We start from the raw sequence: 14,445 nt of genomic DNA on the forward strand, positions 1-14,445 counted from the left end.
CAGGATAATATTTAATAACACGTTAATTAATTTTATTATCGTGTTAATCATTCGTTCAATTTATTGATATCAATAAATGATTTATCAACATGTTTATAAATATTTATCAATATGTTACTAATTCATTTATTTTTTATATCAATAAAACATTTATGCACATGTTGATAAATAATATCAATAAATGGGGAACAAATTCCACGACGGCTTGCCATTATTTTCCAACGAAAGTGGGGATGCCAACCCCATGCGCCCCATCTGGTTCCACCACTGAACAGCCTCCCATTTCTGGACTGAAAACAGTTTCTCTCAATTTATATAAGGATTTCAAATGCAGTCCTGGATTACTGAATGTTGCTTTTCTGCATGCTTCCGATGTGTTGTATAATTCTGGCTCCGGACGGGTACAGAATGTAGATTAATATTTTGGGTCCCCACTGCCTATAATTTTGGGTTCCCCTGGCATGCATGGAAATTCTCCAAACTTATACGGGGGTATAGAAGAATACACAAACGGATGTAGAATGATAACAAACTGGGACACCGGACCCAAAATGTTAACATTCCGTATCTGGCCAGTCCCAGGATTAAGACAGACTCAGGTATCTAACCAAATGAATGTTGATGAACTTGCTATTTTGATTCACTCTATAGGACTTTTATAGTGGCAAGTACAATTGTTTGACCGACAACAGGGAGTGTATATTTAGTGTGATATAAAATCCCTATAATAATAATTGCAAAAGCAATAAATAATTTTAAAAGCATGAACAGGAACTTTATATCTTATCATAGACCTGTAATTATAGATCTCTGGTCTAATAAACACTTCTTGGCATGAATGAATAAAAAAGGCAAAGCATTTTTTCCCAACCTCATTTGTTTGTGGCTACTAGACCGTAATTATTTATCAGACTTTTTATTGGGATACCACCTATTTTCGTTCTTATTTGTGTCATCCCTGGTGGAATCGGTTTTAGGTCTTTAGCCCTTTTTGGACCGTTTTGCGACAGCGATCATTGTCAGATTTGCGCTTGAAAACGTGAACGCACTGACATCTGTTGTGAATATATTTTGGTTAAGAAGAAAAAACATTGAGATAAACAAAATGGCAGATGCTATGCGGGCCCAAGTTGCGGCACTGTTGAAAGGGATAGACAGGTTGTTGGTGTAGTGAAGACGTAAGGGGGTGGTTAGAAATATTTCACAGAAGTGGCACTACCGCCACCGCCGGCACCGGCACTAGACTAATTCTTGCGTATTTGGCTTAGTAGCCACAGGCACTTGTCAGTCTACTATCCACACGTATTTCTATGGGTGCGTTTTTATAGTAAAGTGACCAGTGCATGTGGCTACCAAGCCAAAATTTTAAGGTAAAACACAGGAACTAGTGCTGCCACAAGGAGTGTATATTAAAGTCACTTGTAATAATCTGTATAGAACACTGCCATTGCTTGTTGGCTGTTTGTTAGCCAATTTTCTTCAGTTTCTCTGTTGAAAATAGGGTATGTTTGCTAAGAATGTTTGGAAAAACCACTGGGTGGATTTTAACTAGTGATGTACCAAATTGAAGGTAAAAGATTGGATAATGGCACATATATTATTTATTTGAAATACTAGGAATGTAAATTTGTTCAGAAACGACAAACAAACTTGCTTTTTTTAAAGTTTTTGAAGGTTGATTTGTCGTTGAATGTTTGTGAAAACTATATCTTCTATTATAATGAAATTAATATCAAATGGAAGAGAAAAAAATCTACTGAAATTTTTAATAAATGTTCTTTGAATAACAATAAAATGATGAAGAAATGAATGTACTCTACACTCAGCGACGTTAGTTCCTCTAACCCTTACGTCAGAGTTTTAAATCTGTGTTAGTCGGTGAAACACCGCGTCAGTTGGACTTTTTCATGATGAAATGTGAGTGTTACACCCACCCACTTGGGACATTGTATATTCTGGTTGTTATTTGTGTACAGAGAATCACTGACCTGGGTGTGAAATTCACCCTGCATGGTGAAGTTAATCTCATTGATCTCCGCCGACAATATGAACATTAGTACCCAAGCTCCCAGGTCACTAACCTCCAAAATTCATTGGGTACCCCTGAAAGTCACTACAGGGGAGTCCAAGGGACTTGTGAAAATTCTCAATCCATTTGCCGAAATCTATACTAGTAACATGAGTCAGTTGTTGATTTGTCCAGCTTTAATCCAAGCCGTCAGCACAATCAATAAAAAAGACATTTATCGTTGATGCATACTTCATAACTGTCCAGTATTGAGTTATAATTAATTGCAGTCTGTTTGATGACCAGACACACATCGGAGACATTGTAAGCAATGTGTTCATTTAAATTTCTAAAAATAGATATACATGTGTAACATACATTTGTATTTGTGTGAGGTTTGTCAATGGATTGTTTTAATACGGGAGTAAACATCGATCGGCATCAATTAAAGTTTGAAATCATTTAACGAAACTTATCTTCAGAATAAAAATTACTGTAGGTTTTATTTGAAATGTCTCAGAGTTAAGCATTTTAAGTGGCCGGAAACTTAGTGGACAATGTATTGTAACTTATAATTATTACTGACATGTTAGCAGTCCTAATTAAGGGCTTCTACTTTGCAATTCTTATGTACACATTATATAGATGTCTTGGGACCTGTAATTAGTTTCTTTTATTACTGGAAAAGCTGTTCAAATATTAAAACTATCAGAAACAAAATGCGTCACCAGACTGTTTTAACACTCTAATCAAATTACAACTGTCAGTATGTTCTAAGTGTTTTATTTATAATTATTAATAGAACCAGTAATTATCAATTTAAAAGTGCCAAATTAAAATATCAAAATATTGCAGTATTACTTGAGAAAAATATGCATTAATATTTCTACATATCTCACACTCATTGGATGTAGCTGTAAATAAAAAACAACACATCAATAAATGATAGACATGTACAAAATTAAAAAAAATTTATATGATGATGAATTTTTATTGACATGACTAAATTTTTATACTAACTGGAGTACTCCGAATTACCTGAGAAACAAAACAGAATATACATTGTATCTTATAATGAATTCCTTGTTATGCCTCATTGAATTTAACGACTATTATAATATACAAAGGTTGGTGTTGGCTAGGTGGAATATGGGTGTTAAACACTCAATGTCGGTGTAACACAGAGTTTCACTCAGGTCGGACTAAAGTGTTAGAGAACCACTCCACTATGAGTGTAATGTACCTATCTCTTGAGAAAGAAATATCAGTTTTGAATTTCAAACACTATACTTCAGTAAGTTGTTAATCATTACGTCTTCCTGTTTGTTCAACCTTTTGAATTTATTACCAATTAAAAGAGAAAAGAAACTTCTTTAAAATTATATAATTTTTATTGCAATATAATGAGTTTGAAATACTTAATTAACAGTTAAGAGGTTGACCAATTTCATTAATTTTCCCTGGGGCAAGCACTGATAACTAATAAATGATTATTGATTTTTACAGGTAAATTTTTGCCATTTTTATTATATTTTAGTGTTTTGAGAACACACCCTTCCTCAGTATTTTCATTGTAATTTTGTCATAATCAATTTGTTAATTTTATGACTTATATAACTAAAATCCTGGATAATTTCTCATTCCCTAGTATGCTTAAGTCAAATATAAACCGTATAGGCTTCAAGTTTATCCAGTACAAAGGCCTGGGCGGCATAGTTATTTTGGTTCATTATAAAGACTTTTTTAGGAGTGATCAGTCCCTGTAATATAAATTCCCCGGCTGCCACTACTGTGAACTACTCGTGAACAAGTTAAATTTTGCAATAAGAATATGGGGCAGGTGCAATCTAACATGCTCCAAATCAGGTCTCAGAGCTGCTTGATCCATTCATAAAATGAGGAAGGCATTAGCCGAAAGTGTGAGGGAAGCATTTGGAAGGTTCCCTCTTAAATAAAGTGGATTCATTTCATTTACTGCTACCACCTTTGTTGAATTTGATTGATGATATTTTACATCTCAAGGTTTGGCAAAAGATCTTTAAAAACTTTTGATTTTTTTACCAGTCAAACATTTTCGAGTTCAACTGAGAAAGTCCAGTTTTAACACATCTATTAGTAAGTTTTTGGAAAATGTCTGAGAAGTTCCAAACAAATAACATGCATGTCTATTTAACATTTTGTGTAGCGGGTGTTTTTACTACATTTCAAAGTTTCAATATATAGAGATGTAATTTTTTGCTTTGTCGAAAGTTTCTCATGTGGTCAATATACGAAGTTTTAGATGAATTTCTATACATGAAATAGCGGTTTTCCTTGCTTATCATATTCTTAACTTTCCAGAGTTTTGTCGTGACCACATTTTATCATGGGAGTTGTACATTCACTTGCTGAAAACCCCCTTCCAGCCATCCTGCAATATTTATTTTTCATTTTACCATTTACATTTGTAGCTCCCTTTGAGAGCATATTATATGAGGCACTTCCTAACAGACCTTAGTCTTTTTATAGGATATGTTATTCTTGTCATGACTCTGTGGTTTCACGAGAATGGGTCCCTCACTACCATACAAATGCATGGAAATTAGTAAATTCTGAGCATTGAGTTCAGCATTAAAAGCAAAACATTATTCTGTGTAAAAATACTAATAAAAAATGACAAATATCTAGTTTTAAATTATAAAAGTGTTCAGAAAAGCCAAAAAACAGAGAACTTTGCATTGTAATGCATAGTTTCAAGATCCCGGAGGTAAACAGTAGAATACAGATCGGTCTCTGAATATGTTCTACATCAGAAATCAAGGAAAATTGAACTAGAATGAAACTGAGAAACCCAATTTTTTTGGGTAGACTTTTGATTTTTGGTATGAGGGTAGATCTGCTTAAGCTGCTTTGTTGTGTACCATGGTTCCTGAATTTTTTCCTTTAACTTCAAGGAAAAATATATTGATTTAATGCATGGATGATGTACAGATGTTTACCAAGGCGGGTCCCACAGAGATGGATTCCACCTCAATGATATTTAACATAGATTATGATGGACTAAAAGCACTGTGTCATATTTATTTGAAGAGGGTTGATGAGCTGTGCTATGCCAGTAAATACAGAGCTATCTCAAATATTCAGATAAACCTGGACTACTTTAAAAAGTGTTGGTAAATCCTTTGGTTCGTGAAAATATGATAACTGTTACTGGTAGTTACAATTTGCATGACCATGTCTGATTGAGTTAAACATGATCTTTGGCTTAAGATTTTAGTTTTGAAAAGTTATACATTCATGTATACAGTGCATTATGTTCCATAATCTTCATATACATGTAGGTCAATAATTCAGTGTTAGAAACTTAATTTTCGGTCAACATAGACCCATCACAATTTTATGTAGACTGCACTGTACAAAACAACTTCAGCAAATTTCATCATAGACCTGCTTGATTTTACATAGACTCGGTCCGTAGATCTACTGCTAGTTTCTTTCACTGGGTCATACAGTGCAGGTCTTCAGTAAGGGCACTTTGGCATGCTGTTGAATTTTCAGGAAGGGCATGTTAATTGAAATAAGGTTTATAGTCGTCTGCAAAATGTATATACATGGTCACATTTCACCATTGTGATCCAAGATAACGCCTTTCTACCTCTGTTTACCTCTGAGGCAACATAGCTGCTGTATTCATTGAATATATAACAGTGTTTTGTTTTTTTTGTAACTTTTATTATTTAAAGATTGCTCTACCAAATTTTCAGAATCCCTAAAAACTTATGGAATAGTATTTATTATAACCATTGCAAGCAAGACTTTTGATACATGTAACCCTGATCAGCTGTGATTATTCCTTGGTGATTATTTAACTGGCATTAAACTTTCCTTTATCTATTTAGATGGCAATTAACACATTCTTCAGTCAAATTTTTTATGGCTCTCATATTGAATTTTAATTATTTCAAACCATTCCAGAGAGTCAATCAACATGTACAAATAACCTTTGGTCAATCATAAATTATGACTTTGAAAAAGGGCAGGATGTCACTTGGAAAAGGGTGGGCAGACAGCCTTTTGAAAGTGGCCTAGCTTGAACACTGTCATACTAGAAATGTTATAACAACAAAAAATGTATTAATTAAATCAATAAATTGAAGGTATTACTCAACATTAACTTTTCTAAGCCTATATTTGGAACACATGTGGATATTTTTATTACTTTACTTATTTTGTTTTATTTTATTAGGTATAATCCAGAAAATTTAGGAACTCTGGAAAAATACATTAATATGCAAGCACAAGAAAACACCTATGACTTGGAGGCAAATTTAGCTGTATTGAAACTGTAAGTTTTTAACATCAGTATGATGTCTAACACTTGTACACATATGATATTGTAGAATAATATAAATCTTCGTTTAAGTTTTTAACAGGGATTATTTTCTAAGTCTTACTTCCCCTAGACTAAAAAATTCATTAGCATGTGTCTGCAGGGAACTTTTATACCAGATTTTAAACTTTCACAGTAAACTTTGTAGTGGTGTTAGGAATTTTAAGAGGTATCTATTACCTGGTTGGATTAGACTCAAATTACTTAGTTAAAGTATTGGTTTGGACATGTTTTACTGTCTACAATAGTTTCTTTGACTTTAAGTGAAATACAATGATCTATCAACAGTTACCAGTTTAATCCCATGTATTACCAGACAACAGTAGCCTCACAGATTCTGATCAAGGCATTAACCAATCTTCCACATACAGACTTCACACTGTGTAAATGTTTGATAGACCTGAATAAAGTAAGTGGGGTCATTTAGGTATAATCAATAGAATTTGTTTTGTATCTAGCGTAGTCTTTTCCATAACTACACTTTAAATTTTCAATTCTTTGAAGTCTGGAGATATTTCTATAGGGAAAGATAGAAATAAATTGCATAGTAAATGATGTTCGATATAATAATGGGATATAATAATTGAATGATAAAAAATTATTTTGATTACATGTAATTATTTTTCATTTCTCAGCAAGAAGAGGAACCTATAATGAAAATACTACACATGGCTGAAATGTTGGAGATGTGTCAGTTCAGAAGTTTTTGGGTTTGTACATTGTATTTTATTGAAATTTATTTAAATTTTTATATCCTCACAAAGAAAGTTCAGAGGGTTTTATAGGAATCACTCTGTCTGTCTTTCCGTCTATCTGTACAGATTCAAATCAAGTTCAAATCATTGGATTTTTAATATTTATACCATATATCACCTGGCTTTGTCCTTGAATGTTTTTTAGTCCCCCTACACATGACTTTCGCCGAAGGGGACATAAGGTTTGCATTCTGTCCATCAGTCTGGCAAATCAGTTTTCCGCACTTTATTCGTCATGCCTTCAGATATACAATTGATATTTGGTGCATTGCTTAACTATGACAAGTTAAAGATCAAGTTCAGTTTTTATTCTTGTCTGTTCATTTTTTTGCTGAGTCATGGCCCTTGGACATAAAATTATTGCAGGCTCAGTTTTCATGCACTTTTCTCTGTAACAAATTATGCTTGAAGTTTTCATTCTGTTCTCTTCAATATAAATTTCTTCCAGTAGGGAACTTTGTATTGCCATACTCTCATTATGCTTGTTCACCTTAGCATCAAAATGTTTTAGCTTCAGTGACTCAGATCAGCATAAAAATATGTGAGTGGTTGAGGGTATCCTTTGTGAGTTTAAGTCACGGTGTTTCTAGTTTTGTTTTGTGATTGATCCTATGGCCTCTAAAGAAATTTGAATTAGTCATTACAAAGAACCTTGAGAGTTTGTGCTTATTAATAAAGCATGGTACATCCAGCAAGCCAATATGACACTAAAAAGATAGGAGGGTTGTGTGTGGTGCTATACATGTATTTCAGACAAAAACTTGTTTTTGTTTGTGAAAAAATGACCCAAAATAATACATAGGAAAAAAATTACCACCCAATGGCAATTAATAGCACCACAAATACAATACTATCTTTTTTAAAAAATATCACAGACAAAAACAGGTCTTTAAATGATTTCAACCCTATAAGTACAAAATTTTAAAAAAGTGATGCCTAATGTTTTAGATTTATGCTTCAGAATTGAATTATTTAAGGCTCCTGGGTTAACATGGTAAACTACTGACTTCCAATTGTTTGAAACAATTCATATCCTGTCAATTTTGTTTTATAGATGTAACTTCATGTTTACTAAAACTTTTTGATTAGAGGTTATTATCAATTTGCATTTAAAAAATTACTGGATCAGAAATCATTAATATTTTGCTTTTTATCCACTCTGCCATTGATAGCCATTTCAGTTTCGATGAATTTAGTCTAGCAATACATTTTTTCAGGAATGTTTAAAGGTAGACCAGGATTTAAGTTCCAGTGTTCATGGTATTAGAGGCTTTGAGGATAGTATAAGAAAATGTTAGTAACAATTATTGTCACTATTAAATAGCATATTTAACATTTAAGTAATTGTCACATTTTTTTTACAAATGTAGTAAAAAGATTTGGTATGATAGGCAAAAGTTCAACACATATTTTGATACGACCAAAACAAAAAATTTCAATTGTATAATGGTATCACCCAGTTGTTGTTGTCGTTGGTTAACTTTAGTTTATATACCATAACTTGAGTAAAACTTATCTGATCTTTTCGAAATTTTAATACATGCTCCTAGAGACATGACAGAGGGCCCTATAGTTTTAGGTTTTTACCCTATTTCTTTTGTAAATAAAGAGCTAAGGGGGAAATGGATGTTATCATTAAAATGTTAAGAAAAGCTTATTGTTGATCTAATTGTTGTGATTAAGAACAAGATAAACTTTATTAGTTTGCCCAAACCCACTCCCCAGTTTCATGAACAAGATATTATTAGAATCATGTGAGGATAAACTTAGTATGACCAGGGTTCTCCACGGCCTCTTTTTGCATGGTGCTGCGCCATGTATTGAAATTTGTGTCATGGATTGCAAATCGGCACCATATTTCCCAATTACTCTTGTTCATTAATCACCTATACCTGTCATAAATCTATATGATTGGCACATGTGTTTATTCTAATGGTAATTTCAATGTTTTGATTGGTAATTTATGTTGGATTAATGTGTCAGGGAGTGGAACGCGTGTGTAAACACATCTCGAATCTGTCAAATTTACGATTATCATCGTTGGCAAAATCAATGGGATTGAAAAAAGCTGAATGATTTCTATTGTTTAATTTTAAATGAACAAAATTTGAAAACGTTTCATTGAATAAAATATAGAAAGTATATAGAGTTTAATTCAATTTGGTAAAGATTGATGTGATCCGAGAGTGAAGAAGACGATCTTAATTTATACAACAATGTCTTAAGGATCTCGGCAATTATCAGACAGAGAAAAGCAGTTCAGTTTGCCTAACTTTTATGAAAATGTGATGGAACGATTCCCAGAAGTTCTAAAGAATTGTTTAAAGACACAATTCGGACGAAAACGACGTTTTACTGTCTAAGTTCTTGTTGTTAAATTATGAAGAACTTGTTAAATGCACATGCTTTAATGGTATCAACAAAATGACGATACCTTCTAGTGGTTTTAAATTCTCTAGAGCTGTGGACCTATGGTCAAGCCTATGGAAGGGAAATTTTTACCTTGTTATAATTGAAATAGACAATACAGACAGAAAAAAATACCATTGTTGGTTTCTATGATGTAGCTTGTGCTATTAAATATGTCATATTCAACCTAATCATAATTTTTTGGCAAGTTTTCTGTGTGAAAGGACACACGCCACGATTAAAATTTGTCCAAGCAGAGAGTGAGCCATGTGTTCGTTTTGATCCATGAAGATCCCTGTATGGCATCTTGTTTTGATTGAAAATTGTTTACATATTGTTATGTATTTCAGTTGTATGTCATGTTGTTAGTGCTACATACCAGACCATACCATTTGACACATTAACAGATTTACTGGGTGGTATACCAGGTAATTTTTGTCGGGTGTACAAAGTTCTGGGTAGTATGCTTTTTTATACTCCCACTTAGTGATAGTCCATCCTTCCTTCCGTTACCTAGGGGGGGGGACCCATCTCTTATCTGTTACTCCTCCTATACCACTGAATGGAATTGAATGAAACTTTCACAGAATTTTGAGTGCATGTTTCCATTGTACACCTCCTATTTTAGATTTTGACCCAAATTAGTTGGGGGATTTTACAAAGCAAAACATGGACTTTGTCATTTGTGAATATGGGGATATGGGGACCCATCTCTTATCCATTACTCCTCCTATACCACTGAATGGAATTGAATGAAACTTTCAAAGAATCTTGATTACATACTCCCATTGTGCTCACAGTTTTTCTAGTTTATACTTGTACTTAGTTAGAAAGGGTTTGAAAAAATGTGTACTACTGTCTTAGTATTGCTTTATAACTTTGACACAAGTACATTTTGTTGTTACATAACCAAATTTGTGATTTAAATCCTTTTTTTATATTCCCCACTTGCAAAGTGGGGTGTATAATGATGGGATTGTCTATCCATCCTACTGTTTCATAGGGGGTGCATCTCTTATTAGTTACTACTCCTATACCACTGGCACTGAATGGAATTGAATGAAACTTTAACAGAATCTTTATTGCATATTTCCATTGTGCACCTCCTTTAAAAATTTTGATATGAATCAATGAGGGGTTTTATGTAGCAAAACATGGATGTTGTCATTTTTTAGTATGGGGACATGGGATGACCCATCTCTTATCCGATACTCCTCCTGTTTCAGAAATTGATAAGGCATATGTAAGTAGTCTTTACATTTCAAATCACATCTGTTTTTTAGAATCTCAAGTGAAGCAATGGATTTCAAAGTATGGTTGGTCTATACAGAATGATGGCAATGTTTTTATCACCAACCAGGAGGAAAATATCAAAACTAAAAATATCACAGAAAAAATTACCTTTGAAAGTAAGTTATGATTTGAGTTAAATGTAATGATGCATGTATGTCATTGTATTTTGACCTCAACCTGGCTTAAACTCAATATTATTTATATTCGGTAGTTTTAAGTGTTTAACTGAGGTATTGCACTTATTTGGTCAAAACTTATTTGAAAACTGCAAAAAATTCATGTTATGGTATTATGCTGTTGTTGTCATATATAGACACTTTATGTCCAGACAATAACTAAAGTAGAAGTTGATGTATATCTTATTTGATATCATACAAGTCAGGTCATGCCAAAAAAAGATGCCAGGGATTGTTTTTGGGTGTTGTGACTTGAACCATTTAGGAATTATGGGCAATAAACATGCCTTTTCATAAATTGATGTCTGGACAATAACTTAAGTTAGTGTGAATGGATCTCTTTGAAATTGTACATGGTATCATATATGCAAAGAAAGGCTGGGATTGATTATTGGGGTTGTACTTATCCTGTAGATTGTTAGGATATATACCAGCTATTTAAATCTAAAATATCTTCTGAAGCAATTAGTGTAAGGTTGGCTTTTAACATAATTTTGACATGATTATACTCTTCTCAGGTTATATGTTTGTCCCTGAAGAAGCATTGTATCATATGTGTATTATATACCGAAGGAAGATCCCAAGTCAATTTGTTTCATTTACTTAGTTTTAGTTTTATATTCAAATATTTATCTACATGTTTTGTTATCATAATTCATTTTTTAACATTTTTTTTTCAGGTGTAGCAGGTATTATGGCTTCATATAAAAGATAAACGGCAATGAAGACTTTTCATATTATATGTTGTCAAAACTGTACACTTCTCTGAAACAGGGATAGGGGGCAATAAAAAAAAATTAAAATGAACGTTGATTTTTTGTGTGATTGTTAGAATCAATCAGGCTTGTATTACTGCATATGTCAGCTTACATTTTATCTTGTCAGCACATTTCTTCCTTTGATAAAAAAAAAATAGTGTCCATGATTCTTTGGAAGGTGTGCATTTGGTAAAATAATCTTGGTACAACACTTGAAATATAACTATTGACTTGTAATACAATAATCTTAACAATTGAAAACAAGAGGCTCCCAGGAGCCTGAATTGCTCACCAGGTTAAATTTTTGCCTTTCAAGAAGTCTGACAATTTTGACTCCATGAAGACTTTGGCAGGACTTATCATGAGGATCATTTCATCAGTCAAAAGTTTCATTCTATCTATCATAGTTTTCAAGATATAGGCTGAAAACTGTTAAAAAATGTCATTTTTCACCTTTCAAGGACAATAACCCTCACATGGAGTCATCTGACAACTTTGATCCAGTAGACTTTTGTAGGCCTTATTATAAGGATATTTCAGCAATTGAAAGATATTGGCCAAACCTAACAGTTTTGGAGATATATGCAAAAATCTGCTGTCTGACCCCTATGTTCTATTTTTAGCAACATGCAGCCATGTTTTTTAACCGATCAAAAATTAAACGGTGATTTTGTGCAGGATACTCTAAGGAACAGTCATGATAAGTTTCATACAAATCTATTTAGTAGTTTTAGAGGTGAAGATGTTTGAAGAAATTGTGAAGGACGACGTCGGATGCCAAGTGATGGCAATAGCTCACATGGCTTACGGCCAGGTGAGCTAAAACACTGGAGTATAGCTAAGGCCTTGAAACCATAAAACACAACACTGAGCTCTTGAATATTCTTATGACCACATTTTTGTTTCAGTATATTATGGCAAAACTGGGAATACTAGAACTGTAACTCCATGATTATGATCACTACTAGCAATTTTCTTTATTCAATAAAAGCATATGGAAGTGTCTTGGGATGGCAATAAGTTTCTGACTGACCACTAAATCAATTAGCTTAATTCAAAAATCACAGTAATGAAAAATATTATTTTTGTCCCCAGCTGCATGGGACAGAGGGACATAATAATGGTAGTTGTCCGTCTGCCCATCTGTGGGTCCATAACAACTTCTTGTCGCCTAGATGGCAATAATCATGATTTCTATTAAGCCATATTAGACTTTTCAAAATCTTCTCCTCTGACACCACTTAACCAACTGGAACCAAACAGTATGAATGTTCCTGAGAGAATCCTGCATAGAATTGATGTTTGTGATTTTTGATTCATTGAAAAACACGGTCCGTGTTACTAAAAATAGAACATGGCGGTCCGACAATAGTTTTTCACATATATCTCCAAAACTGTTAGGTTTAGTCGAATTCTGAGAAAGGGTAAAAGTGTTCATCATGATGAGAGCTACATGTATCTGGTCAAATTTTCTTCTAAATCTGATAAGCCATGCTGAGTTATTGCCCTTTTCCTATGCTTTTTTCACTATTTTTAATGTTATTTCTTTCAAAAATCTCCTCGGTCACTACAAGTTTGAATGTCAAGATTTTTGGCCCATCAAAAAACATGGCTGCCATTGCTAAATATAGAACATGGGAATCGGTAAAAAAGACCTATATGTGGTCAGGTTTTTGTTAAGCCATGTTGAAGTTATTGCCCTTTTCCTGTTTTATTTTTTTCGCTATTTTTAATGTTATTACATGTACTTTCTAAAATTTTCTCCTCGGAAACTATTGGACAGAATTTAATGAAAATTTATATGATTATTCCTAAGGTATGAGCAATAGGCATTTTTATCCAAGAAAAAACATGACTGCTTTTACAAAAATAAGATGTTGCTTATCAAGTCAGGTGAGGGATTCTGGCTCTTTACAGCTTGTAGTTTATATTTGTCAGATCTGGAAAGAAAAATTGTATTGGATTCCTTATGAAAGAGTAATCAATGGAACCAAGACTAGCGGAAATCAAAAGAATGCATTTCAGGGACAATTACTGTCTGCATTTTTCTATCAGATTTACATCTCAACATTTTTAGCTCACCTTGCCAAAGGCCATGTGAGCTATTGCCATCACTTGGCATCCGTTGTCATCCTCTATTGTCATTAATATATTTTCAAAACTCATCTCCTCTGACACTACTTCACCAATTGGAACCAAACTTGGTATGAATTTTCCTTGGGGTATCGTGCATAGAACTTACGTGGGATTTTTGATTTATCAAAAACCATGGCTGCCGTAACTAAAAATAGAACTTAGGGGTAAAACAGTAGTTTTTCACATATATCTTCAAAATTGTTAGTTTTAGCCAAATTTTGACTGGGATAAAAGAGTTCAGCATGATGAGGTCTATCCACTGTTACTAAAAATAGAATGATCCTTATTATTAGGTATAAAAGTCTTCAGGGATAAAAGTTGTCAGACAACTCCTTGTAAGAGTTATTGCCCTTGAAAGGGGAAAAATGACTTTTTGTTCTGTTTTTTTTTTTTTTCAGTTTTCAGCCAATATCTTCAAAACTTTGATAGACAGAAACTTTCAATTGCTGAAATGATCCTTGTGATAAGTCTTATCAAAGTCTTCTTGAGTCAAAATTGTTGGACAACTTCTTGTTTATTTCTTGCCCTTGAAAGGCAAAAT

The 14,445-nt window shown here is 33.2% G+C and overlaps 1 protein-coding gene across 2 annotated transcripts; it reads left to right on the forward strand.

The window, feature by feature from the left end:
- The first annotated feature begins 999 nt into the window (after positions 1 to 999).
- Positions 1,000 to 11,817, forward strand: LOC148623777 (eukaryotic translation initiation factor 3 subunit K-like). Of its 2 annotated transcripts, none has more exons than XM_088565888.1 (8): positions 1,000 to 1,158; positions 6,234 to 6,332; positions 6,666 to 6,786; positions 7,013 to 7,087; positions 8,350 to 8,425; positions 9,892 to 9,969; positions 10,825 to 10,950; positions 11,691 to 11,817. In XM_088565888.1, the coding sequence occupies exons 1-8, from the start codon at positions 1,106 to 1,108 to the stop codon at positions 11,723 to 11,725; spliced, it is 663 nt and encodes a 220-aa protein (XP_088422014.1). In that variant the 5' UTR covers positions 1,000 to 1,105; the 3' UTR covers positions 11,726 to 11,817. The 2 variants fall into 2 exon arrangements, with proteins under 2 accessions (XP_088422014.1, XP_088422015.1); XM_088565889.1 differs by having other exon boundaries at positions 1,039 to 1,178.
- The last annotated feature ends 2,628 nt before the right edge of the window (positions 11,818 to 14,445 follow it).

This window comes from Perna viridis, chromosome 2 (assembly GCF_037379345.1).
Source record: "Perna viridis isolate PV_CMFRI_1.1 ecotype Kerala chromosome 2, ASM3737934v1, whole genome shotgun sequence".
NCBI lineage: Eukaryota > Metazoa > Mollusca > Bivalvia > Mytilida > Mytilidae > Perna > Perna viridis.